This window comes from Aethalodelphis obliquidens, unplaced genomic scaffold (assembly GCF_003676395.1).
Source record: "Aethalodelphis obliquidens isolate GAN/ISIS:26980383/991018 unplaced genomic scaffold, ASM367639v1 scaffold12, whole genome shotgun sequence".
Lineage (NCBI taxonomy): Eukaryota > Metazoa > Chordata > Mammalia > Artiodactyla > Delphinidae > Aethalodelphis > Aethalodelphis obliquidens.
The window spans coordinates 38,831,749-38,859,009 of NW_020837956.1; the positions used below are offsets into that span (position 1 = coordinate 38,831,749).

At 50.1% G+C, this 27,261-nt stretch overlaps 1 protein-coding gene across 3 annotated transcripts in view; it reads right to left on the reverse strand.

The window, feature by feature from the left end:
* Positions 1 to 2,496: 2,496 nt before the first annotated feature.
* The window catches only part of RNF144A (ring finger protein 144A), a 113,573-nt gene continuing 88,808 nt past the window's right edge, over positions 2,497 to 27,261 (reverse strand). The window contains exons 6-9 of one of the 3 annotated variants that reach the window (XM_027113862.1): positions 21,974 to 22,181; positions 17,774 to 17,921; positions 13,181 to 13,270; positions 2,497 to 5,720 (exon numbers count right to left, since the gene is read on the reverse strand). In XM_027113862.1, the coding sequence (XP_026969663.1) occupies positions 5,589 to 5,720; positions 13,181 to 13,270; positions 17,774 to 17,921; positions 21,974 to 22,181 (578 nt within the window). In that variant the 3' untranslated portion in view covers positions 2,497 to 5,588. The other 2 variants (XM_027113861.1, XM_027113863.1) reach the window with 2 other exon arrangements.

The window sequence follows — 27,261 nt, forward strand, 5'->3', positions numbered from 1 at the left end:
GGAGTCCCTGTGAGCAGGGACTCTGTGTCTTCAATGCTAGCAATGAGTCCCCAGTTCACACAACACTCCTCGCTCCATCTGCATCTCCAGATTCTAAGGGTGGTTTTTAAAACGTAGCCATAGGACACGTGATTAACTGTCTATTTCTAGCCTTTCAGTTCAGGTTGATGAGTGAGGTACAAACATTCCTCCATGAGGTGTAGATGGAGCAAAGGAAAATCAAGGTGGAATACCCGGAGTTGCTATTCCTTTCCCCTGCTAAACACACACAATCCATATTTATTCTTTTTTTCCCAGTAGGGAAAGGTTGATCACTGATTTTGATGATGCTCTTGTAAACTTTGGTAGTTTTGCAAGTGCTTGTCTCTGTGGACGTAGGCAGAGGAGCCAGGCTGGGATGCTTTCCGATGCCGCCTTCCTGGGCTGGCACCGGGAGAAGGAGACACGGGAGGATGAGTGGGCCCACCTTCCCAGCGTCCCAGATCGTTCTGGCTGCAAAACAGACTTGAGAACATTCCCAAGAGAGAAAACCTCAGCGTACGTGGATGGACCTGGAGGGTATCATGCTAAGGGAAATAAGTCAGATAGTGAAACACAAAGAATCTACGATTTCACTTATATGTGCTATCTACAAGACAAAACCAACAAAGCAAATGAAACAAAGCAGAAACAGACTCATAGTTACAGAGAACAAACCGGTGGTTGCCAGAAGGGAGGGGGCTGGTGGATGGACAAGATAATGTGCAGGAGATTAAGAGGCACACACTTCCAGCTGTGAGATCCCAGGGATGTCATGTAATATAGGGAAAATAGTCAATAAGATTCCTCAGCCATAAAAAGGGACAAAATTGGGTCATGTGTAGAGATGTGGATGGACCTAGAGTCTGTCATACAGAGTGAAGTAAGTCAGAAACAGAAAAACAAATATCGTATGTTAATGCCTGTATGTGGAATCTAGAAAAATGGTACAGATGAACCTATTTGCAGGGCAGGAATAGCGATGCAGACGTAGAGAATGGAAGGGTGGACATGGCGGGGAAGAGGAGGGTGGAATGAACTGGGAGATTAGCATTGACATACATACACTACAGTGTGTAAAATAGATAGCTAGTGGGAACCCGCTGTATGGCACAGGGAGCTCAGCTCGGTGCTCTGGGATGACCTAGATGGGTAGGATGGGGGATGGGATGGGAGGGAGGTCTAAGAGGGAGGGGATGTGTGTGCTCGTATGGCTCATTCACTTCGCCATGCAGCAGAAACTAACACAACATTGTAAAGCAATTACACTCCAATAAAAAAAAAAAAAAGATTGTGAAAGCTTTATATGGTGACGAATGGTAGCTGGTCTTACTGTGGTAATCATTTCATAATGTATAAAAATATTGAATCACTACGCTGTACACCCAAAACAATATCCTAGTGTATGTTAATTATTACTCTTTAAACAAAAAAACCGTTTTCCCGGTGGTAGAAGTTCCCCTTCCCGTCCACCTCCAATCCTCATAGTATTTTCAATCTTCAAGACAGCAGTCAACTAAGAGTATAGAAAAGATGGAGCCAGACAGGATTTACAAAAGTAACCTGTATTCCAGCCAAAATATCTTTAAAAAGAAATCCCTTCTAAAGGGTGGGGGGGCAAACTACATAAGACACAATACACTTAAAATATGTATTGAAATTACAAATCAAACTTTTCCATATGATTCCAAAGTACAAAACACAACATTAAAAGGCATTCAAACAGCTCTTTTATACATCACAGTGTTAGTGGCACAAAACGTACTGACATCTCAAAACCACAAACCAAACTTGTTTTTGTTGTTTTGTTTTTACCACCACTTGTCAAATACATAATGTATACATGTGCATGACTCATTCATGCATATTTTTATACAAGATTAAAATACACCCATGGTAAAATGAGCATGGAATGAAGGAAAGGTCGGGTACCTACCCCTCCCTGAAGGCTGTTGGAATCTCGGAAGACAGGATTGTGCAAACCAAGGACGGGGGAGACCACGGGCTTTACACACCCAAACAGCAGGCTCTCCTGGTTAGGATGCGTCCATCATTCTGCTTTAATGCAGCCCCTTCTCTCCAGCAGGCATTTTTGACAATACCAGTCATAACTCTTGTTTGCTTTCATAAGGGCTTGGGTTAATGATAAGGAATAAACAAGCTTTGGCATTTTTTAAAGAGACCTTCAGGAAGCTTTATACATGCAAAATGTTTTCCCTTGATGATTTTACTGTGATTATATACACATCCCGGGGTATTTATTAATTAATGAGAATCTGAGAAATATACAAAAAACCCACCCTGGTTCTTTCCAATCCTCTCATTTTTAAAGACGACCAAGGGAAAATGCTCTCTTCTAATTTGCGAAATAACCTTTAACATTTGTAACATAGGAGAGAAAGATAAAATCATCTTGGAGTAATTTTTGCATATCGGATACTCCCCTTCCCCCGGGAACTGGCCTGGTTGCTAAACCGGTTTTGTGCAATAATATGCTGTAAAGAGAATTTGTTCCCCTTTAAAAAGATGCCAGAGGTGGCGGATATTGGTCCCTCAGCCCGCAGCTCCCCCTGGAGGTGGAGCAGACACTGGTCTGGACAGCCATGCGTGCTGTCAAAGGCTCTGCGCATGCTCAGGTCCTAGGTGGGTCTCTGTCCCGTGAGCATCTACAGAGACGCCTCTGAAGGCGCTGGTCCCCTGTGACGATGGCGAGCTCGGCCGGCCAGGCTGGAGGATGCAGGGCAGGATCAGGCTCAGAGACCAGGCACGGCGGGGGAAACCTCACAGCGTTGTCAGTTACCAAAGGGACTCAGATAACCCCACCCGGACAGGGGCAGAGTCAGCCGTGGTCTGTCTCCATGCTCTTCCACCCCTCCTCCCCAGATTTAAAGGCCTCTAAATGAATAAACAGACGTGTGCTTCCAGAGAGTCAGCAGGAAAACCACCTGTAAAAGTGTCATTTTTAATTAAGACCAGCTCCTAAGCATCGAATCGCCAGGTTTTACTGGGAGGGACCGAAAGGTCAAACCCAAACCGCGGGCCACCTTCCCACATCCTGTTTACGTCTGACATCAAGCCTGGTTCATACTGCATCCCCACAAACAACGGGATGGCATTCCTCCCTGAAAGAAAAGGAGTCATATGGGGGCGATGCAAGTCTATGTAAGGATCTCAATGCGATCCCACTGGTATCTTTCTAGGGAATAGACAGTTTTAGTTTTGTTTTTACTGAATCAGACTGAGCACTCTGAGGCATGCCTGATGCAAAAACTCAGAGCAAGTAGGTACCCGGCCGGCCCCAGAATCTCTGGTGTTCCCTACCTGGGTCAAACCATGTGCTATGAGCAGAGGTAAAGGCACAGGGATGGTTGATGCTCTAGATGTGCACGATTTGCCCATGGACTCTTCTAGGAGAGACAAGACAGCCCGACTCGCTAGGAATACAGGGACCTGAGCACTGACCCAGGGAATGCAACCTTTCCAAAGCCTCTGGTTCCCACCCCAAAGGAGGGGGTACTATTGTATGGACCTCTGTATGCAGTGGGCAGTAGTGAGCACAGGCAGGATGACCTGGGATGATGAAGGCCTGCTCCATGGACCACTGGACATGGGCCACGAGCCTGCTGGATTCCATACGAATTCTAAAGCGCACTCACAGATCATGAAGCCATCTCACGCCTGGGCCGCCAACCTCATCTTCAGGCCTCCTGGAGTTGTCACTCTCTCCAGAAAAGCCATTCTACCTCCAGGGCCGATCAAAATGTCTCAAACTGCAGAGACCTAGTGCCCAGGCTTCATCCAAAAAGATGGTCCCAGGCATGTTCTTATTGTTACTGAGTTTTCAAACTGCAATTATAAGGAGGATTTTTTGCATGTAATTTTGACACAGACTGGGTTCCTAAATGGCTTCGGTTTCAAAAAGAAAATCAATACTAGAGGGGAAGAGTGAGGTGAGCCTGTTTCTCCTAACTGATGAAATGTTAAGAAATAAAGACATTTCTCTATGGGAAGGTAAACCAGGACCTGAGACAGGTACCCAATTGCAGAAGTCAAGGATATAAAACACCACCACACTTTACAAATGTGCTTGCCACAAGCAAACAACTGAGATAAAAGTCAGGTTTTGTTTTCATTTTACTCCGTTGTGGAATGCTTAGTAAGTTTTGAAAAAAAGTTCCACCATGATAAATCTACAACATTTGCCTTTCTATTATGTTTAGAAGTCCCAAGTTGGATGCAATCAGTTTGCTCGTTAAAAGCCATTATTAAAGTCAACTTTCTGTAAAGAACACACTGTCCAAAGGCAATTGATGGAGTTCCGTGTGTCTTACTGATCCAGGCATCTTGCTGCCATGGTAATCGACACACACAGCCTGTAAAAGACCAATCCAAATAACTAAGTGAAATGGAAGATTTTTTTCAGCAGGGTAAGCAACAGGATTTGGAACTAAGATGATTTCTCCAAATTAGCTTAGTCATTACAAAAACTGTGAACATCCGGAAGCTTCTCCCCCAGCCCCTGGGAGTCCCCCAGCCCTGATAGGAGGCCCCCCTTCTGGGCATCAATGTCACTATTTGCTTGGTTTTGTCTGCTTGAGGAGACTGAGGCTACGGCCAAACCACAGGGATTCTCAGCAGAACTATTTCCAAGTAAAACATTTGGTTTCTGAAGACATGAAAAAATATTTACTGATACTTGGGTGAAAAGAGAGGAGCCCTGTGAGCTGAGCTGAATCACCAGAGAGAGAAAGACAAAAGGCAAACCTAAGGATGGGCATGTCCCTTCAAATGCATCCGTGTTTTCAAAGAAATGCAATGACACAGGAAACACGTTGATAACAGTACACAGCTTACAGCATCCAAAAAGTCTCCACAAGTTTCAAGAAAAACACAAAGAGCGCATAAGGCTTTCTAAATCTCCTGAAAAGTGGCCGAGCCAGAAAGGTCATTTAACCATAACTTCTTAAAATGCACATTTCAAGAAAAGGCATAGGATGGTTTCAATGCACCTTGTTGATTTTTCACTACTCAGTTGGAAAAAAAAAAAAAAAACCTTCTGAAAAGGATTTTACTAAATGCCATTAGTAATAAAAAGAGTTGTCATAAACAGAGTGCTTTTCTCAAGTCAGAACACTTGGATTCTGTCTGAAGTGAGATGCGATCCTTAAAAGACTGCTTCTCTCAGCAACGTGGCGCCAGCTTGAAGCCAAGGAGGAGACGGACAACATTCTGCGAGAGAAGGTCTCCTAAGCAACACCAGACGTTCCTAGTCTACCACCACCTGGTGGTCCCTACAGCAGCTCCCTTGTCAAGTCTGCAGAGACAGCCTCTGTGGGACGTGCCCCACCCATGCCAGCCTTGCCTCCCCCACGCCGGGGTGACTGCACCTGGGGCCTCCGCCAACGATCTGATATCAGTCCCTGAAATCACGGCATCCGGCGTGACACTGTGAAGCTCAATGGGGCACATAAGGCAAGAAACATGTTTAGTGAGAGGGGGACGGCGGGGTGGGGATGGGAGAGAACCACGCTTCCCGGAGGTGGGGTCTTGTTCCAGCATCACGCCTTCCTCTAGGTGGGTAGGGGGTCGTCGTCGCCTTTACTGCACTTGCACTTGCAGCAAAGTACAAAAGGAGTGGCCAGGAGCAGGAAAGGTGAAGCCACCAAGAGCAGGAGCCCAAATCCAGCAAAAATGCCCACAACCTGCAAGAAGGAAACAGAGGAGCAGAGGGTAAGTTGGCTGATCTGCAAGTTCAATAGCTAAAGTATAAACCACACAACATCCACGCATCCATCATCCACCCACCTATATCCACCCATCTGTCCATCCATCCATCTGTACCCACCCAACCATCCAACTACCCATCCATCCATCCACCTGTCCACCCATCCATCCACCCACCTATATCCACCCATCTGTCCATCCATCCATCTGTATCCACCCAACCATCCAACTACCCATCCATCCATCCACCTGTCCACCCATCCATCCACCCACCTATATCCACCCATCTATCCATCCATCCATCTGTACCCACCCAACCATCCAACTACCCATCCATCCATCCATCTGTCCACCCATCCACCCACCCACCTATATCCACCCATCTATCCATCCATCCCTTCATCCATGCATCCATCATCCACCCACGTATATCCATCCACCTATCCATCTATCCATCCATTTTACACACAACATCCACCCATCTTTCCATACATCTTTCATCTCTCCATCTACTCGTCCATCCACCCATGCGTGTTTCCATCATCTACCACCTGTATCATCCATCCATCAATCCATTTAGTCATCCACTCATCACCCATCCTTCATCCATCTATCCAGCATCCACTCACCTATCCATCCATCCATCCATCCATCCATCCATATTTCCTTCCCTTCCCTTCCTTCCTTTCACTCCCCCTTCCCTTTTTTCCCTTTTTTTCTTCCTTCCCCTTCTCTTCCCTTCCCTCCTTCCACCTAAATACCCAAACATCCATCCAATTATACATCCAGTTAATCAACAAGCTTCCTCCCAGCCAAAGGCTGTATTAGCGGCGGCAAACACAGAGGCACATTAGATCTTGGCTCTCAAGGACCACCCAGTCTGGTGGAAAGAGACCATGACTACAACTGATAATAATACATTTTACAAAAACTGCCATTGGGTTCCAGGGTGTAAAGGGAGCCCAGGAGCCAGACACCTACATTAGCCAGGGGCAGGAGACTTTGCGTGCAATGGGAAACGGTTGAGATTATAAGGGTTATGAGGACGTGGGTGGTAAACAAAAATGAGTGGGATAAGGCATTCCAGGTGGGAGAACAGAAAGGCACAGGCGTGGTGCATTAGGGGGTGACCAGACCTGTGTTATCCCTGGAGTTTAAAACCCAACATTTACTGCTACGAATTTTGATTTTTTTAAAAAACATATGTTTACCCCTAGGTATGAGTAAATACCGAAGGAAGTAAGCCTCAAATGTAGACATACTGTCATTCAAATCAGGCAGTGAGGCTGGACAAAGAAGCAAGGGGGGTGGTTCTTTAACTGGTCCCCCCTCCACCAGCTGCTGGAGTCCAGAATCGGAATCTGAAGGTGGAGCTCGTCCGCCACCTAGTGTTCAGAGCGATAAATACATGAACCCCTTGGGCTCATGGTTCTAATCCTGACTCAGTGTGTTCACCTCTCTGGGCTTCAGTTTTCTCAATCATAAAATAAGCAGATAAAGTAAAAGATCTCCAAGAGCTAGTATCAGCTCTGAAGTATGAGGCTACGCTGCAGCATCACAGCAGTGTGAATGAAAGCGCATCCTTAGATTTTGCTGGAAAATCATCTCACACACACACACTCTCACACACACACACACTCTCACACACACACACACACACCGTGTTGTGTTTCTAAATTAGATTGTGCTTATGCTCAGAATCTGTGTTTTCTGCCGCCTGGCTGAGTGCATTTGTCTGAACATAATGTCAACGGTGGAATCACGCGGTGTGGACTCAGATCGTGCTCTGTTAAAATCACGCACGCAGATATTTCAGAATACATAAAACCCCCCAGGAAGGCATCACCGATCTGCAGGGCATCTTGGATAACCTCAACCACCTGGGACACTTTCTCAGTCTCTAGGGAGCCAGGGACTCTTGCACCAATAACACACCAAAATCCTTCACCAAATGCTCACATTCTTGGTCAATAAGACCCCATCTTCATTTTCACTCAGGCTATCTTGTCTCTTTCTTTGCATGCCATTGAACAAGCGATGTTACCCAGTGGGTCCCAACTGGTGATGGGAGGATACAGGTATTGTCAGAGGGAAGTCAGCCAACAGTAAAGAATGAGACAGGAAGCAAATACCTCACAACAAAAATAATCACTTCGTGAGCATCTTATAAGTACGTGTCAGGCAGAAATGATATACTGTAGGAAGACAGAAGGATAAAGAAGGAATCACGGTGAAACGAGGATCATTCCTACTGGCAAACCCTGATTTGAAGGAGCGGCTAAGCAGTCAGACAGTTTCTCAAGAGGTACACTCATTCGGAGCAGGACACAGTTTGTGTGACCACCATGAGCCCCTGCACACAGCCTGGTGGCTCTGCCTTAACCAATGTCCAATATGTGTTTATAGGATGAACCAGTTCAATGGAATCTAGTAGCTTCTGAATCCTCTGGCCCCAGAGAGTTCTGTGACAAAACCCCTCCAGGGCTTGGGAACACTAACCCAAGTCAAAGAGATGGTGAGATGAACGGGACACATTTAATTCACTGAAACTTGGCATTGGACACAGCCTGGGTGTCTGCTGTGCCCAGGCCTGCATGCGCAGAGGCCGGGCCACTGGCCGAGGGCTGTGCTGGGGTATATGGGGGCTGCTCCCATGTCTCTTTCCAGTTCTCCATCCAATGACATCACCTTGGCAACTTGAAACAGCCATCCTGGGGGTGCTGACGCCGCCCCGCCCCCTGCCGCCCCATGGCCAGTTGTTGAATATCCTCACTGCGCTGGCCCTGTGTGTGTTCTGAGGCAGGGGATGAATGAGCTAAGGGGGCCGGTGGCAGCTGCGTCGTCTACATGGAACGTTTACCGATTGCTCCCACTGCAGTCCTCCTCGCCCCACCACAGAGCCCCTCTTTTCTCTGCTTCATGAATATCTGCCGTTCTGGATTGGATAGAGTGCGAGAGAGTTAGGGTCTGCTTTTGTCCTCTGAGAGAATGGGTTCTCCTGTTGGGAGGAGGAGGTGGATGCAAATAATGAAAAACTTCTGCCCAAAAACAGAGTCAGGACACTGAAAACAGCCCCAGGAGAGGCGTCAGGAACCGCAGGGGTCAGGCAGGTGGAGATGGGGGCCTGATAAGGGAGACACGGGAAGCTGTCTCTGAGGATGGGATCGCCGAGCTGCTGTCTGCAGGAGAAGAACCCCAGCAGGGAACGTTAAGACGGCTACCCGTGCAGTGAGCCTGGGAGTAGCGTTCAGGGAGCAGGAAGGAGGTGATGTGGCCGGAGTGGAGGGGTGCTGCGGGGAGTGCTGGGGGCGGCCCAGGTCTTTTGCTCAGAAGATACGGAAGCTGGGGGTGTGCTTCCTGCCATGAGGGAGACCTGGAGAAGGAGGCGATCTTGAGGGAAAATCTAAACTTCTGTTCGCGCCTGTGCTAGCTGAAATGTACCGTTAGACGTCCAAGTGGAGACGGCCGGCAGCCAGGTAGGCACGAAGCTGTGAGTTCGGTGGGGCCGCCAGGACGGAAACCGAAGTGAGGCAGACATAGCCTTGCAGTCCCGGGGGGCCGTGGGCTCTAGGAATGCACACAGAGGGCTGACACGACGTCCCCTCCCTGCCGTGGTCACAAGCGCTGGTCCCACCTGCCTATAAATGTAGAATAATGAAACCACGGTTGACCCTGGATAATGATCCAGTCCAATGTTCTCATTCCACCAATGCAACATCTGTGGCCAAAGAGCGATTCCAAAGGCCCCAGCACTTAAGACAGAGAGGACTGGGCGTCTAGTTCAAGTACAAGACACAACTTGCGTGTATTTTCCTGAGCGTAGTGAAAAACACCCTCAGAACAGGTCACTGCACGAGGCCCCTGCCCTGTAGCCTGGCCTCGGGGGGGCTGAGTGAGGACAGCTCCACCATGTGTGAACACAGGCATCAGCAATCAGCCGCGTGTGAAATGCCACCCTCGGGCTAAGTGAGCTCTCTCTTTACAGGGAGGTGGGTCTCCTGCTCAGAAGAAAAGGAAGAGCCAGTGCGGGTGCGACTCCCCCTTGTCAGGTGCTGGCCTCCTAAGGAAGAAGATTTACTTGACTGAGAAAGAAATGCCGCCCTTGTCTCTTACGCACGATGGCTGGAACAGCGCCGGGAAAGGCAGGGGCCGCCGCACAACAAGCGTGTTTCCAGAGGTGTTCACGAGGGCAGGTGGAAGGCCCGGGCTGTGAGCCCTCAGTGTGGTCAGGGAAGGGGGCAGAATTAGGACGTGCAGAGCTGGGCATGGACAAGACAGGGAGAGAGAGGGGTGGGTGATGAAGACCAGGACAACAGCGGGGCCACAGCGGGGCCAGGGAGAGGGACACAGCACAGCTGGGGGCTTGCGTCCCGAAGGCCAGTGAGTGACGAGGAGAAAAAGAGGAGGGGCTGCGGAGGGAGACCCAGAGTCAGGCCATGGAACGGGGGCCTGCCCGCCATCCCAGAGCACCTGGACATCAGCGCCTACTATGACTTCCGGGCGCTAGGGAGACACTGAATGCAATTTTCCTGAGTAAATTGATGGAAGATAATCAAACCTGCATTTCTGCTTAAGAGACTTGGTGATAAATGCAAAGTGAAACTCCACTCGCGGATCACTGACGAAGCAGATGATGAACGTGCCCTGAGCCAGAGCCCGTCTGAGGGGTAAGGGAATGGAGGCCACCAATCGGATGGAGAGCCAGGAGACTCACAAGGGAAGGGAGGCCTTTCCCAGCTTCCACGTGGATGCTTTACCTCCAAAAGCAAATTACGAGAGTGCAAGTTCCTTTCAGTAATGGAGGTTCTGTATCATGTGCTGGGAGGCGGTTCTAACTATGAAAACTGAAGGCTTAAGAGCGAATTGGTCATGTGATTGCACACGAATGTCTGCTCTGGGCGGGGCTCTTCCACTGCACACCATGTCCCTCGCTAATTCCCAAGCCTCTGGCCTTCGTTCCTGGTTTATATGTCACATGCTTTGCTAGTTTTCGTGACTCCCTTACTTTCCTTTTGACACTGCTCGCTCATATTTTATTGTTTACCCCAAATGCAACACTAATGTGTGGACATCTGTCTACAGCCCTGTGTGTCTCCAGGGTTCCTCACACCCCAAGGAAGAGACCCCTGCACCCCGAGTGCCTTTGTTCAATTCCACCAGCACCGAGAGGGGCCTGAGATCGGGGCGGAGGGGGGGGGCTTCCTTTGTCCATGTGGCTCCAGGGGTGACTCAGAGCTGGCACTCAGCAGGTGCCCCTGGCAGGTGCCGACCGACGATGCTGAGAGAGGCTGGTGGGAGGTGCCCCCAGGATCCTTCCTCAACAACAGGGGAGGCTACGGACCCCCATCCAGGCTTCTGCATTTCTCAAGGGCCCGTTCTCTAAATGACTGTTACCAGGAACTGCAACTGTTCCAGGACCCCAGGAACACGTGACTCACTCCCGCGGATAAGCAGGCACGAGGGCTGAGGTGTGAGCGCCCAGCCCAGCCTTGCTATTGGACAGGGTCTCCACAGCTCTCACACTCTCCTGGGAAGCTTGCCGTGCTCTTAGGGAGCTCAGGCCACATGGAGAGACAGCTCCTTATGCAGAAAGAGGGCCTTTACAGAGGGAATCAGGTTAAAATGACATTACCAGGATGGGCCCTGATCCATTATGACTGCTGTCTTTATCCATCGGGAAGTTTGGACACAGAGACAGATGTGCAGAGAGAAACATGAAGTACTGGAGAGGCGCACCTGGGAGCTAGGACTGCAGGGAACGACCAGGGGCCGGAAGAGGCCGGCGGGGCCCTCCTACAGGTTTCCGAGGGAGCCCTGCCCACACCTCGACTCCAGACTCCTGGCCTCTAGAACCGCGAGGGAGTCTATTTCTGTTGTTTGGGGTGCTTTTTTTACACAGCAGAGGTGGAGGGGTGAGCACTGGAGCTGGCCGTACTGGCCAGGAGGACGAAATAAAATGCAGCTAAAATCCACTCTCCACGCTGAGGTCGGCAGACTGGCCCTCGGGCCAGATCTGGTCCGCGGTCCGTTTTGTTTAGTTTGGTTCTTACAACTTTATGGAGCTATAACTCACATACCTCACAACTCACCTATTTACTGCACAGTTTGATGGTTTTTAGTGCACTCAGAATTGTGCAACCTTCACCACAGTCAATGCTACCACCTGATTGTTTAAAGTGTTTTCCTGGAATGCAGCCACGGGCCTTTGCTGGCCTACTGGCTGCGGCAGCTGCTTCCCTACCAGGCAGAGCTGATAGTTGCAACAGAGACCTTATGGCCTGCAAAGCCAGAACCGTCTACTGTCCGGCCACCTGGGGGCTCATCAGCCCTGCCACGTGGTCTGCAGTGAGGATCACCGAAGAAGCACACTTACGGGTGGTCTCCTTCTATTCCCACAAAACTGCCTGAGTCTCGGTTCCTGCATCTCCCAGACCGCCTGCTTCAAGGCTGTGCTGAGAAATGCCGACAATGTGGTAATGGTCGGAGCCCATCAAGGCTCTTCCCCGTACCCAGGAGCTGGCGCACACCTGAGTCCTGCCTGCAGCTCCCCTCTGTGGGCTCCCCCCGTGCCCAGAGCACACCCCGAAGATCGCACCTCATCCTGCAAAGCCCATGGGGTCAACTCTGATCATCTCTGACCACTGCTGCCTCCTGGTCCCCATGGACCTTTATGCCATAGTTCCTCCCATCAGCCCATCTCCGTTCCCCGCTGCTTGCACTGTCTCCTCTGCCTTGTCCCACCTACTCCCATGGCCGGCTCCCCAACACTCAGTGCTCAGTCCTAAAGCAACACCTCCAACAAGCCTTCCCAGCCACACCATCTAAAAGACCCCTCCCCAGTCACACCTCCCCTGTAGCTGAATTCACATCATATATATATACGTTATCTGTCCCTACACGGAATGTGGGTTCCATCAGAGAAGGATGCATCTATCTTATTCACTGGAGTATTCCCAGCTCCTAGAATACTGCCAGGCACACAATAGGAAATAAATACGTGTTGGAAGTATGAATAACCATACCAGCTGCACCGACATCATCACCCAGGGACCTTTCCATTCTTTCCCTCTTACCCTTCTCTGTGACTAATTTGCTCACCTGGGAGCCTCTATGGAAAGCTCTTCCATTAAAGGCCATGCAAGGATTGACTAAGCGCAGTGGGTCATTACCAAGGTCAAGAGTAGGTGCAAGCAATGGAAAGTCTGATGTTGAAGAGTCATCAGGGGCTAAGTGTGGTGCATGTTTATTCCAGGCCTACTGAAAGCATCATCTTGGTCCAGGAAAAATTCAGGCAGGAACCCCATTTACTAGCTGTTTTTCTATATAACAGACCTTTGACCAACCGGCAAGTCTCCTGGAAACCCCACACACATGTACACACACTCTCTCTCTCCCCCTCTCCCCCAGAGGTCAGAGTGCGAGGTGAGCGGCCTCCTACCTGTGTCCGATGCCAGATGACAGATGCCCTGGAATGACCCAGCTTGTTCCTGCAGGGCCCTTTATCATAATGGATCAGAAGGAAGTCATCCTGAGAAGGAAAGGAAAAAACAGGGGTGGGTGGGACAGTCCTCTCTGTTCAGTGAATGAGTCCTGCCTGGTCCCAGTTTCTTTTTTTAAAGCTCTAATTGGGGATGTGAGAGAACGAGGACAACAGCACAGGAAGAACGTACACCCAGAGGGAGCTGCTGCCACCCCAGGTCCCTGTGAGTCCCCGGGCTCTCCATCCTCCGTGGAGCGTCCCCGACAGACTGCTCACGGGCCACTAGAGGGAGCCCTGCTCCAGCTTCGGTCTCTGCTGCAGCCTGGCTCCCCCACCCCCACCCCCGCCGGGCTCAGGGACTCTGTGCTGATGCAGGACTTCTGTACAAGTAGGTCAGAGGCCCCTGCTGCTCCACGAGCTGCCCCCAGCCCTGGCTGTGCTTTACTCCCCACGAGTCTCTGCTTGTGCATCTTCCCGCCACCCTGGCAGGATTATTCCGGGATGCAATGACTTCCTTTATGTCTGGTCCATCCTCCTCGCCCTGAAAGTCCTTCCTCTCAGCTCAGACCAAGAAAATGTTCTCAGTACTCAAGAGGAGACCCACCCTCCACCTCGGACTGTCTAGAAGTGAGAGACAGCTCGAGGGAACATCCTGCCCACCCTACCACCTCCAGGTGTCCTCACGTCCCACCTCCATCTCCAATCACCTTCCCCTGACAACCTTCACCAGACCGTCAGGTTCTTGGAACGGGACCCTGAGCTGATGTCAGCCTCTCTCACCACATCCCCGGCTCGGTGCGCGGCCCCCAAACCTCAGCGAGCAGCGACCGAGGAACAGGAGTGCGTTTTCTGGACAAAGCCCTCTGCTTCTCCATGTACAGGAGGCGCCATTTTCTCTCCTATCGTCCATGAAAAGGACCAGCTCAGTAAACAGCACAAGAGAGAGGCTGACGCTGTGTGTTCACTTAACTGAGCCTGTAAACAGAGCCTCTTTCTGAGAAAAGGGGAAATAAGCACAAGGCCCAGCGTGTCTGAGGCGGGAAGTCACTCCTCCGAGGGCCGGGCAGAGCCGGGGGCGGTGGTGTCCTTTGGTCCTTAGCGGCCCCGCTGGGTGGTCCTCCCAGGGAGCCTCCAGTCTGATGATTTTATAGGTCGGCCTCGTGGAGCCTGAACACACGCTGGAGCATCAGGAAATCCTGGCTTTCTGGGGGTTGTGGCGAGGGCCCAGACTGTCACCCCCCGACTCACCCCCTGTCCTAGACCCTCATCTGTCCAAGGAAGCACAGGCGCGGGTGAACGCACGCCTCTTCTGGCTGGAGCTTGTCCTCTCTGGGGCCATTTCTGATGACTTCTGTCCACGGAGACTCTCTGTTCCTCGAACTCCTAATTCTGTTTTCTTTCACCCACACACCACGGAGAGTAACGTCCCACTTTAAGCCTCATTTTCCCAGGCTGCCTCTCACGGCCTTGCTCTGTGGACTCCTAACAGCCTTTGGATTTGTTTTCTGAAACACAAGCTGAGCTGCTCTGCGTGACCCAGCTGAAAAGTCTTCAGGGCTCTCGCCTGGCAAAGCTGGACAAACCCGGGGACTGCACGTTACAGTCCCTGGGGCCGCCTGGGGAAACGCGGATCCTGACTCTGGGTCGGGGGGTGGGGGTGTACGCAGGTCACAGATGCCCCACGTGGCCCTCATCAAGCTGCTGTTGGACCAGTGTTTGGGGGGCACGAGCCCCCGTGCCAGAGGTCCAGCTCTAGCTCGGCACGGAGCCCCTGGTCATGTTCCCCGCCTTGGCCAGACACAGACCACGTACAGCCCACATCCTTCCTGACCACGTCCTGTCCTCTGGAGGTGACCCGTCTCCCACATTCTGCCCTCTGCCTGGTCAGCTAACTCCATAGCTGTGCCCACACCCCACTCCCACCCCAGACCCAGTGACCCACCCCGGAGGGGCTGCTGGGGACTCCACACCAGCCGTCCTGTAGCACTGTGCTCACGAGGACCAGGTGCTACTAGGGGCTTCTCAGTCGGGAGGTCACCAGCCCCTCAAGGTCACGGATTTTGCCAGCGGCATCCTGGCAGCCCAGGCCTCCATGCGGAGTTGAGTTGCCAACACTCACGGCATGCTTCCTGAGCAAAACAAAAGCCTTCTCCCTAACAAAAGCACTCCAAGTTGCTTTTACAATATAAAAGTGATTTCATCGTGACTTTAAGTTCCTGGATGAAGCCCTTGGGTATACCCACCGCAGGGCCTGCCAGGAACCTAGGTGCATGGTGAGAGTGAATGTTTCCCTTACATTGTTCAGAGAAGCCTCATCAAGCTTCTGGGTGGAAGCAGAAACAATGGTGCTGGCGAAAGAGAGCACGGTGGACCAGATGCTCGCAGATAACAGTGAATTCCTCAGAGCAGCTCCACCACGGAAGGTGTGAGACTTCCTGTCCTACTCTGGCTGACAGTGACTGGTCGTACCCAAGCTGTTGGGTCTTAGGGTCTGAAAGATCAGAGAGTGGATGCCGAGTCCGTTCCTCACTCCTTCGGTGCTTTGGGGAAAGATGGTTAACCTTCCTGGACTGCTTCTTAAGGTCAGGAAACAATCATTCCGCCTCTCACAGAAGGAGTGCCCGTATGAAACAACAGGGCTGTGCAGCGCAAGTCACAGATAGGCTAACCTTCAGCCCACGTAAGCATCACTTCATAAATAGGGACCATTTACCACCAACTCCAAAAACGATAGAAGGCGAGCGGGTCCCTTCTGTCTGTAAGCGGTGAATGTTGGGCCCGCAGGGGCAGCAAAGAAGCAGTGCAGTCCTGGGCCTCACGGGTGAGGGCGGGGCCTGGCGGGGGGGCAGGGGCAAGGACGAGAGTGGAAAGAATCACCCTAAGATGACTGATAACTCCGGGAGGTGTACGTGCCCGGGAGCCGGTGCTCGGAGAGGAAAATTCCCGAGAGGAGGGAAGGGGGCCGTGTAAGCCCCTCCTCCGTCTCAGAAGCTCTGCTGCTTCCAGACACACGTTCACACACTTGCCCTAAATCACGGCTACTGTCCTTGACTGACCGCTACAGAGCAGACCCCCTGTCCCTCAGGGTCTGTTTTCTGTGGTCACAGGGTCACTTTTCAGCAGCTCATCACCTACAGAGGAAAACAGGCCACCCTTGGCCCCAAGGACACTGACCTTCAAGGAGGAAATTGCCCTGTGCTACCTCTGTCTCTGGTCCGGGCAGAGTCAGGACACAACGGGGCCTCTGGCCGGCAGGGACTGTGCTTTAGAGCCAAGTCAGATGGACACACAGACGGACAGAGAGGGTGTCTCTCCAGAGACCAGAGCAGAGAGAGAACAGCTTTGGGCTCAAAGGGGACAGACCTCGGGGAGGTCACAGTAGCAGGGGAGGTCACAGCAGAAGCAATGCTCCCTCTGGAAATCTGTGTCTGTCCATTTCTAATACTTCCCCCAAAAAATCTACCAGGAGATTTGATAACATGAGGTAAAACTGGCATTTCATTTCCTTCCCCCTTTAGGAAAAGTTGATAAGGAATTGCAAATTGCAGGCCAGACTTTAGATAATATAACATAATTTAATAATCAGTTTTCAAAAAAAAGAAATACAGTAAAATGCAACTTACATATATATTTATATTATGTATAATACAGGGAGACTATATATAGCCTATATATGATATATAGAGACTATATATTTGGACTATATATATAATTGTATATATGATAAATAAAGAAACTATACACATAAAGCCTCTGACGGCCCTAAGGACTTTTTAAGGCTTCAGACATCATTCCAAACAGCAGAGACAGCGCAGGGCACACTGGGGAGACGGTGGCTGTATGAGGCCAGAAACTGCCATCCTGCCAGACGGCAGAGGGTCTGTATGTTCTTCTGCCCTGCAGGTGACACGAGGGTCACTAAAGTAACTGCCCTGCGCCCAGCATCCGCGGTCCCCTGCCTCCATCATCCTTGCTATTCTAGTAACGGCCCCTGCTATGGACTGTTTGCATTCCCCCAAATCCCTGTGTTGAAGCCCTGACCTGCAGTGTGATGGTGTTTGGAGGTGGGGCTGCTGGGAGGTGTTTAGGTTCAGAGGAGGTCATGAGGCTGTGGCCCCCGTGATGGGATTCGTGTCCTTATAGGAAGAGGAAGAGAGTCCAGAGCTCCCTCTCTCTGCCAGGTGAGGCCACAGCGGAAGCGGCCGTCCGTACACCAGGAAGCGGCTCCAGAACCTGAGGACGCCGGCGCTGACCTCAGACGTCCTGCATCCAGCATGGAGAGACCAACGTCTGTTGTGTCAGCTCCCCGATGTGGGGAGCTGCTGAGATCCCACCCACCCCTTTAACACCCAGGCTGAAGCCCAGTCTGAGCTGACCCTTCGCTCCCAGAGCTCCTGCACAAACTCCCATCTTTTGATACCACTGCATCCAGGGAGCTCACATTACCATAAATACGCACAGAGAAAACGCCTGACAGTGTAACTTCAGTGAAGCGGCTGGCGCACGCCTCCGGCTTCAGCCTGACCCCCAAAGCCCCCACCGCGTACTCACGTCCAGGGACTCGAGGCAGTACCAGCAGAAGGCGTGCTTGCAGTTCTTACACATCATCTGTGCGCACCCTTCATCCCGCTCGATGTAGACCTTGCACTTGGGGCAGCGTTTGATGGGCGCGTCGTCCTCCTCCAGTTGGAAAGTGGAGCTGCTGAGGGAGAAGCTGCATCAGGGCTGTGCTCAGAGGGCCAGAGGGCCAGGAGACACCTGCCAGCACAGGTTAACGCTGGAAGCACTAGCTCAACTACAGGGACTGAGGTCCCCTGTGAAATATGTTGAAACCAAAGAGACTCGAACTCTGGAAAACAATCACCGAAAAACGGTGACGCAGCCAGTTTGACTTGGGGAAAAGAAAAAGCAAGATCAGCACATGTCTAAATTTAGACGTGCACAGACAAACCAAAGAAAATAGGGCAAAAGGCTTAGAATGGAGGTCTCTGAATAATGGGATTACGGTCGAATTTGATGCCCTTATTCATATAATTGTGTACTTTCCTAAGGGTTGATAACACACGGTATGTTCTTTGCCATTATCAGAAAAAAATATTAAAACACACACACATACACACGAATCGCTTATTAAGATCTACTTGGCTTGTCTGTACAAAACTGTTTTCCTGAGAGGTCTGAGCAGGCCCACAGGGGTGAGCATGGTGCCATTTAAGCTCGGGGTCAGGTGCAGCTCATCTGCACACCGGCTGGGTGGCAACCTCTCTGAGGCCCAGCCTTCTGGTCAGTGTGAGTGTGACAGATGGGGTCATGCGTGTGTGAAGGGCAAAGGGCAGTGCAGGCCTGTGTGAAGTGCCCAGTAAACGGCAGCAATGATTCTATGCTGTTCATAACAAGACGGCCTAGGTATCTTTTTAGGTTGACTGTAGAACGATGTCCATCCCATGCTATTCATCTTAAAAGACAGCTAAAAATATGGAATCATCTGGAAAAGGAAGCCACCAAGGGCAGTCATCGCTGATTATGGGGCACGTACTGCTTGAACTCACTGCAGCTACTCAACGTCACCAGGAGAAAAATGACTTCCCATTGGGATGAGCAGCCTTTTCAGAACCTAATGCATTCGTGAGTATAAATTCACTGCAAGTGAGCAAATTCTGGCATCCTGAGTAAATTCTGGCTGAAGGATCTTCCATAAGCATCATAGTGAATGTCAGCCCTAATTATGTCATCACTTTACACGGTTGTCTGAGGATCAGTGAGCTTCCAAACAATTGCAGTCTCAGGGTTTTCCTAAGCTCGAGGCTCCTACACCGTGGGGCACGTGCCCCAGCTTAATAGCTTCTTGTTTCGTTCACTAGTACAAGGTGACCAGGTAAGACGACCTGGAAGGAAGCAGTATGTCCTCGTAGTCAGGGGGTCTGGAGACAGACATGCAAGCCCTAGCTGGGCTGTGTACATACTATCAGTCTCCACGTCTGCAGACATGAGGCAAACTGCATACGTCTCAGAGCGGGTGATGAAGATGTAAAGAGTTTCTCTGTGCTGAGCACATAGAACCCAGCACGTATATAGTAATCACTCAATAAATGCTAGTTGTTAGTAATATTATTACTGAAAGATAATACAACTGTAGCTCAAATTCATCTCTAATTTAACAGCAAACTGCGGACCAGCCTGGCTGCACAAAATGAGATTTACAATGAAGCAGGGCTGTCATAACAGGTGCAGGTACCTCCATGGGGATGGGCAGGGGCCAGCCATGCACAGACGCTAGCTGCCTCCTTCTGGAATGAGCTTGATTTCTAACAAAGGCCAAAAGTCAGGAGGTACCAAGTCCCGTGATTAAGGCTGACTATCAGGTTAGAAAACATTGTTTTGATTTGAAAGCCAGGTGTGACCTTAAAATAATGAAACCAATTTTCTCATGTGACTCATAAACTAATTTTGAAGGAAATGCCATGAACAGAGGCCACGTTAGTGGAGAGTGGAAAGCGCCTCTCAGGGAGACTTTTCAAGCAGAAACAGTTAAAATATGTAAGTTCTGGTGCATTGCGGCATGGAAATTATACGGTATAGACAACAGTTTTCAAACATTTTCTGGTACCTTAATTATATTCAAAATGATTATTAGTAACAACTACTACTATACACTCAAACTTGTGAAGGCAGGTAGGAGTCTTTTGACAGTTTCATCACAATTTACGTGGTCTAATGTCTTTAAGGGGCAAACACACAACATAAATGAGTGGGGCTTGTCAGGTGGTGGGTGGGAATGGGGGTTAAAGGAAGATTTAACTTAAAGGAAAAAAAAGTCTGTTATATGAAAATAACCGAGTGTGTCCTCAGTTATAAATGGTAGTTGACAGTTAGCCCAGGGGCCAGGGAGACAAGAGGGAGTGGTGAGGACTGTGGCAAAGTAAAGATGCCAGAAACCCCAGATAAAGAAGGGGTTGCTGCCCAGCTCCAGACACCTGTCTCCTGGTGGGGATGGAGTTCCATGTGGCTGGATAAGCCAGAAAGTCAGATTTTTGGGGGGTAAAATCTGTTTTTTATATTTTCACAAAATGAGATTTGTGAGTTCTTATTCAAATTGCCCTTGTGTCAGTTTCTTAGGTTGCACAACCTGATTTTTTTTTTTTTCATTTTGTTTGTTCTTGTTCTTTCTAAGGTATATCACGGATGATTTAATATACACGTATGTTGTGCCACCGTGACATGATTGCAGTCTTTGGGCAATGACCTCCATGAAATCAGAGCACCACAGATGAAGAAATACTACGTCGTCAGGCTCCCAACACCCACCACCCTCCACCTTAAGGAGGTTTTATGGATCCCTTCTCCATCCCTCCCAAGAGCAGGACACCGGCTCTTCCTGACTCCTGGTTGCGCTGGTTCTTGGAAGGGAGGAGCCCCTCACTCACTAAGCGGGGCCTTCTCTTAAACAGTCACCCGACTGCTTCATGAGGGTACAGCCCCGCCTGCCCTCTACCTGCTTCTTCCCCAGCCTGGAAATCCAGCTCTACCAGTTATGTGTAATCTGTCACACTCGCAGTGTGGCTCTCCTCACAAAATTATGAAGGATCAAGACCCTAAGTATAAGTTAAGTGATCATTCTAGCGTTTCGGCGCCTGCCGTATGCCAAGATTTGGGGTGACAATGCCCAAACACACACAGAGCTCAGCCTAGTGGAGGGACTGGCCACATAAACAGGTGAACTCACAGCCAACCAGGCTGGTGCTGTCATCAATGCAGACGATCTCAGGGTGGGCACAGAGGATGGGTCTCCAACCCTGCCCCGGGACCTGGGAAGCTTGACAAAAGAGGGGACATAAGCCATGTCCTCGAGGGTGGCAAGGAGTCCCCAGGGGAAGCAGGAGGGCAGAGAAGGGACATTCCAGGCACAGCGCAGAGGTGCAGTCGGCAGGGGACAGGAGTGTGTCCAGCGTCGCCATGAGGGTCCCTGGGCAGGTCGAGCTGTGGTGAGAGGGGCGGGGGCAGCAGATGGGGACAGAGGAAGACAGGCTGGTGACACCTTCAGGTGGATGGTGAGATTTACTCCACCAGGAACTGGCCTCAACAGGCGCTGGGCCACCTCTATCTGATTGAACCAGATGCCACTGCAGATACTGGAGGACAAAACAGCTGAATACGATCAGTTTCTATGCTTCAACCTACTAAATTTCAAGGTACACAGAGTGATGCTGTGGTGTCCACCTGGCCATCCAGGCTGAGGGTCTGGTGGGGGACGGGAGGGCAAAACCGCTATAGTGGTTTACCGCAGCCTTCCTGCCAAGGCCCCCATTTCAGGGACATGTGGCCCCCTTGGCCTCAGGCACCAGGAGCCTGTATTTGGCGATCCTTCTGGTGTTTCTAACCACTGCCCCCCCTCGTTTCTGCTCCCACACCCCCATTTCGGATCATCTTCAGCACAAGGGAGTCTTGGCAAAACTTCAGGTTATCACAGGACTTAAAACCCTGCATAGTAACTGACTGTTCATATGCTTGCCTTTCTGGGTGGGCAGAGTGTACTCTGTTTCTTATGCAACTTTATATTTCCAGAGGCTGGCACAGTGCCAGGCACATAATCAGTTCTCAAAATTTAATAATAAACAAATCCAGGTCTGAATGGGACCCAAGAGAAGACTGACCTTGGAGACTGACCGGGGTGCAGCCCTGTCCTCCCCAGAGGCACATGGAGGGAGAAGCCTGATTCCTTCTCCCGGCCTGCAGTCTGTGTCCCGAGCGTACCTGGTCTCCCCGGGAAGGAAGGTGATGGGCATGGTCTCCGGGCAGCCCTGGCCAGGGTGCCAGCTGGCTTTGCAGGCGGAGCAGAATTCCGTGTCGCAGGCTTTGCACTGCACCAGCTGCGGGGTCTGCAGCCCCATCTCCTGGAGCTGGCACACAGCCTGGCAGGTTGACGCCGGGCACCAAGTCCGACAGGGGTCCAGGAGCACCTCTGGCACAGGGAATAAAAACGGGCAAGTCAAACTCCGCAGGACCAAGGATCTGGCGGGGCTTCAGACTGATGGACACGGACTTCACGTGTTTAAGGGAGAAAAGGAAATCAAGGTCAGACATAACATCCCCTTCACGATCCGGGACCCATCTGGCTCTACCTCCTCCCCCGCAGCCACTCCCCATTTCCCACTCCACTCACATGGGGGACAGCAGATCCCCAACTACCCCCAGAGTCCTCGTGGCTCAGGGGCCCCTACATCCTGGAAGCCTTGTGGTCCAGGGACCACGTGCTGCTCGCTGCCCGCCTGCCCTGGGACATAGCTTCGTGAAGTCAGGCCCGTCCTTCAGACTCATAGCCTCACAGCCTAGCCCAGTGTGGGGCGTGCATCGGGCATCCCAAAATACTGGTTAAGGATGGAAGGAAAAGAGGGAAGGGCGATGGCTGATTCTTCTTCCCATCAAAGGTCAGACCTCTGACTTATGACTCTCTCCCTCCCAAGTTCAAATCTAAGCCCTGAGCTAAGGACTGTATGAAATTCACCCTTCAACAGCAGGCTTTCCCTCTGAAATGGAGCCCACGTCACTAAAAAGCCTGATTTGATGAAATCAGTCAGGAAGTTGATTTTGAAAAACAGAACACCACAACCCTCCCATTCCTTCACATCTGCTTTCGTATCTCGCATTTCTTTAAATAACGGTCCCGAGCTGTCCTTCACGTGAGCCTGGTTACTGGTTCCTTGGACCCTTTGTCCAGTGTGACTGGACTCTCAATGCAGGCCAGCGGGAGGGAGAGCTGGGCAGGAACCCACACGGATGCTGATGCAAGGCCAAAACGCCGCGAGGGAGGCCAGAGGATTCCAGGGTGTGTTCAAAGGCCTCCAAGTCAGCCACTGAGGGTCGCTCTTGAGAAGGAACGGACTGCATTGTGCTGGGAACTTGGAAGCAGTGAAAGGCGCTTGCAGGCTTCTCGGCCACGTGACCAGCGACGGCCAGGGTGGGTGGGTTCACCCACATCAGAGACAGGATTTGTAGGCACTGGGAACTCCAACAGGCTGGGGCTGTCATGAGCTGCAGGCGTCCGGGCCTCACCTCAACAGGCCACCTGTGTGTTTGCCATGCTCCCCAATCAAATGCGGATTCAGCCCGCCATGAATGAGCTCCTGTCAGGTACAACTGGACTAAAACCCATCTCACCACCAATCCGGGGGCTAACAGTAAGCATTTCAGTCTTGGAGGGCCATGAGGTCTCCATCCAACTACTCAGCTCTGTGGTAGCACAAAGGCATCTGTGTTGATCCGTAAATGAGTGTCCAATAAAACTAGATTTATAACCCCAAGCCAGGGGCCGTACTAATTTGGCCCACTGGCCATGGCTGGCCGACTCCTAACCTAATCTAACTTTTTTTAAAAGGTGAATTAATCAACAGCACAAAAGTATCAAATTGGTAGGTCCGGCAGAAGCTTTAGAAGACTTGCTAATACAGAGGAACACCTGCATTCAGGAAAATGTGATACTTTTTAATTGTTTTTCTTTATAATAAGGTAAAATCTTCCTGATGCGCCTAATAGTGAGCGAAGGAGTAAAGTTCGCTCTTGTCACGATGAGTTGAGAGTGGTGGCTTTTCTAAGACTGTCTCTGGCTGTCCGATCCGAGGCAGTGGTTTTCTGGGAAAACGCACGTGTGTGGGGCAGCGGCCTGCAGGCCCCTGGGCTGAGGAGGCAGGAGGGAGGCGGAGGGAGGGATGCAGAGGCGGCCTGGGGCACCGGGGGAAACACCAAAGGCCGCTGCCCCAGGGTCCTGTGCCTTTTAGCAGGCGGCCCTCCCCCTCCGTCATCTGGAATTTCTCTAAGAGCTCTGCCTCCGGTACTGGTGTGCTGGTGGGTGAGCCAGGGTTTGCCGCACCTACATCACGGGGCCCCTATGTGCCCGGCCCCCGAGGGCAGTGCTGCGGGATGTGCGCGCTCGGCCTTCCAACAGCTGGACACGGGCAGGTACGTCCTCAGCGGGGTCTGTTTCCCTGCCAACTTGGCAAGGTGTTTAGTGCTGTTGCCCCTAAAGGGACAACACTGTCCAGTTTAGACCCTTCCAGTTCCCACCGCTCCCCGCTTCTGCTCTGAGAAGCCTGTGACATCAGGAGGGGACCAGCAGAATCTCTGCCTGCATCTCACGGCAGAGCGCCATCTTCCGTCCACTCCTCTTAGACGGCACGCGTGGCTGCCGGCGGGTGGGGGGGGGCGGGGGGGAGCTTTTCATGAAAGGCCCAATTATATCATGCAGCGCACAGCAGAGGAGACCCAGTTAGGGTTTCCACGGTAACGACTTCAACTGTGCAACCTGGGTCCTTATGGCACCGCCCATCCCTATGGGAGAGACTCCCTGTGGGAGATGTGGAGGGCAAACACTCTGCCCCATGGATCTGCTAGCTCAGAACACCCTTCTGTCGTGCGCCTGGCACACATGCCCCTGTGGGCACAGCCTGGGCTCCTCTCTCAGACGTCTATTAGAATTCTACATCATCACCCCGCTGCTGGAGTCTGCCAGCTGATTGTACAAGATGGGATGCAATCAACAGGAAAATCCACACCGGGCAATAGCAGAGGTTTTCTTTCCAGGATGTGTATATACACACATATCTATGTCTGTCTATCTACCTATGTATTACATATATATGTTATACTATACATTAGATACATTATATCATATGATATAACTATTATAAATATTGTATCTTTTATATATATATACATATTTGTATATATTTTCACACAAGGCAAGTAGTGTATTTTCTTGCACACTAGAAGAAACTCATCTTAACTCCCATCTCCCAAAGGTATATTCATAATAGATTAATGAAGCAGTTCCCTAACAGCTCTACTTATCAAAAAGCCCAACTCTTTTAAAAGATGTTTTTCTTTCCTTTTTTTTTTTTTAACATCTTTATTGGAGTATAATTGCTTTACAATGGTGTGTTAGTTTCTGCTGTATAACAAAGTGAATCAGCTATACATATACATACATCTCTATATCCCCTCCCTCCCACCCTCCCTATTCCACCCCTCTAGGTGGTCACAAAGCACGAGCTGATCTCCCTGTGCTATGCGGCTGCTTCCCACTAGCTATCCATTTTACATTTGGTAGTGTATATACGTCCATGCCACTCTCTCACTTCGTCCCAGCTTACCCTTCCCCCTCCCCGTGTCCTCAAGTCCATTCTCTGCATCTGCATCTTTATTCCTGTCCTGTCCCTAAGTTCTACAGAACCATTTTTTTTTTTTTTTTAGATTCCATATATATGAGTTAGCATACGGTATTTGTCTTTCTCTTTCTGACTTACTTCACTCTGTATGACAGACTCTAGGTCCGTCCACCTCACTACAAATAACTCAATTTTGTTTCTTTTTATGGCTGAGTAATATTCCATTGTACCTATGTGCCACATAAAGATGTTTTTCTTTCTTAAACACAGCTGTCCTTTGAGAAGCACACTGTGAAGGGCCCAGCATCCCCACTCATACTGGTCCATTCTCACTGCCCTGGATATATAAACAAATGCCTGCAGTGTGGTGTGCTCGGTGCCCAAATAGGAGCTCGTGTGTAGTCCAGTGGGGCCTGCAGGCAAGGGCGATGGACATTCCCTGGAAGCTTGTTTGTTCCCAGCCTTGGGGGTCTTCCAGTTGGGAGAGTAGGTGCTCAGAAAGCACCTCACAGCCTCCCTCCTGGCTTCCTGCTTCCCAAGGACCTGGCTGGAGGAGTGGGGAAACTCAGACTGAAATCAAGGCTCTGATATAAGATGAGATGTGCAAAGTTCACAGGAAGACAGTGTTTGAAACTTTAACCATAGGACTTTTTAGTAACTAACGGTTGTCAGAAAATCATGGCAACTGTCACTTTTAATCCAGTCACCATCCTCATTTGAAAACGAATTTCAAAGGGAGGGAGTACGTTGAAACTTGCTCACTGATCCTGTCTCAGAATTTGCTCAGTGACCAGCTATAATCAAGAGCTGTATTTTATTAGCCCTAACATTTTAACATTTCATTCAGACCGGTCTCTGGTCCTATTAAGTCCGAGTCCTTTTTGTGTGTTTTGCTGCTTTGAACGTATTGCTAGAAAAATGTTTTAAAGTGATGGGTTTGAGAGATATTTTTTTAACCTAAGTCGAGTTGGGTTCATTATTATGCAAAGGAAAAAAAAAATCTTTGACTAAGCTAAAGTTCGGAAGAAATAACACAGTTAAAATTATTATGTAGGAATATTTACCCAGCTGCGTTTTTAAATTCAATGTCATAGAAAGTTCATTTTCTTGTAACCCAAGTAACTGCCACTTTCTGTCAAGATTCCCACTGGAAAATGTTTTCAGAAGACGCTCAAAGTCTCAGAAATCCAACTTAATTTTATTGCTCCACATACTGACTTTTGTATCACATGGTATTATATTTAAGCTATAAACTGCCCCAAACCAAACAATATATGGCATTTGAATAAATAAACTCTTGAAAACAAATTTCAATGCCATCAAAAATCCCGTTTGATTTTTTTTAGGTTGGCCACACATTACCTTTTTTTTTTGTTTCTTGAGAAGTGAGCCTCAAGAGGAAACGCAGCTATCTTTAGCAGTTCTTTAAAAAAAAAAAGAAAAGAAAACTTTCCACATTCAGCTAAACTAAGAGTCTCTGGACACTTTCCTCTAGTCTATTCCGCATTCCATTCCCATCCTGATGGTGTTTTCCTGTAAACACGCCACCCAGGGTTTCATCTCTCATAAATGCCTGATCCAGGCAAGGACCGAGAACCAGTCCAGGAAGAGCGGGGAGCAAACTTCAGTGCTCACAAACTGAGCTGAAAATTTTACAGTCCGGATGCAGCATCTTCACAATAAAGCTTTACATAGAGAGCATCTTCTACCCATGTCTTATTCTGCTCCTTTTCAGATGAGCCCAAGGTCCAGAATATATATGAAAACGAGGCCAAACAGAATCCACAGACTCTTTAAAGTACCATGTTATGATCCTGAAGTATTTCAGACGGCAAAGAGAAAGACCCATCCCGGACGCTCAGCGTGTCTGAACTCTGCAGC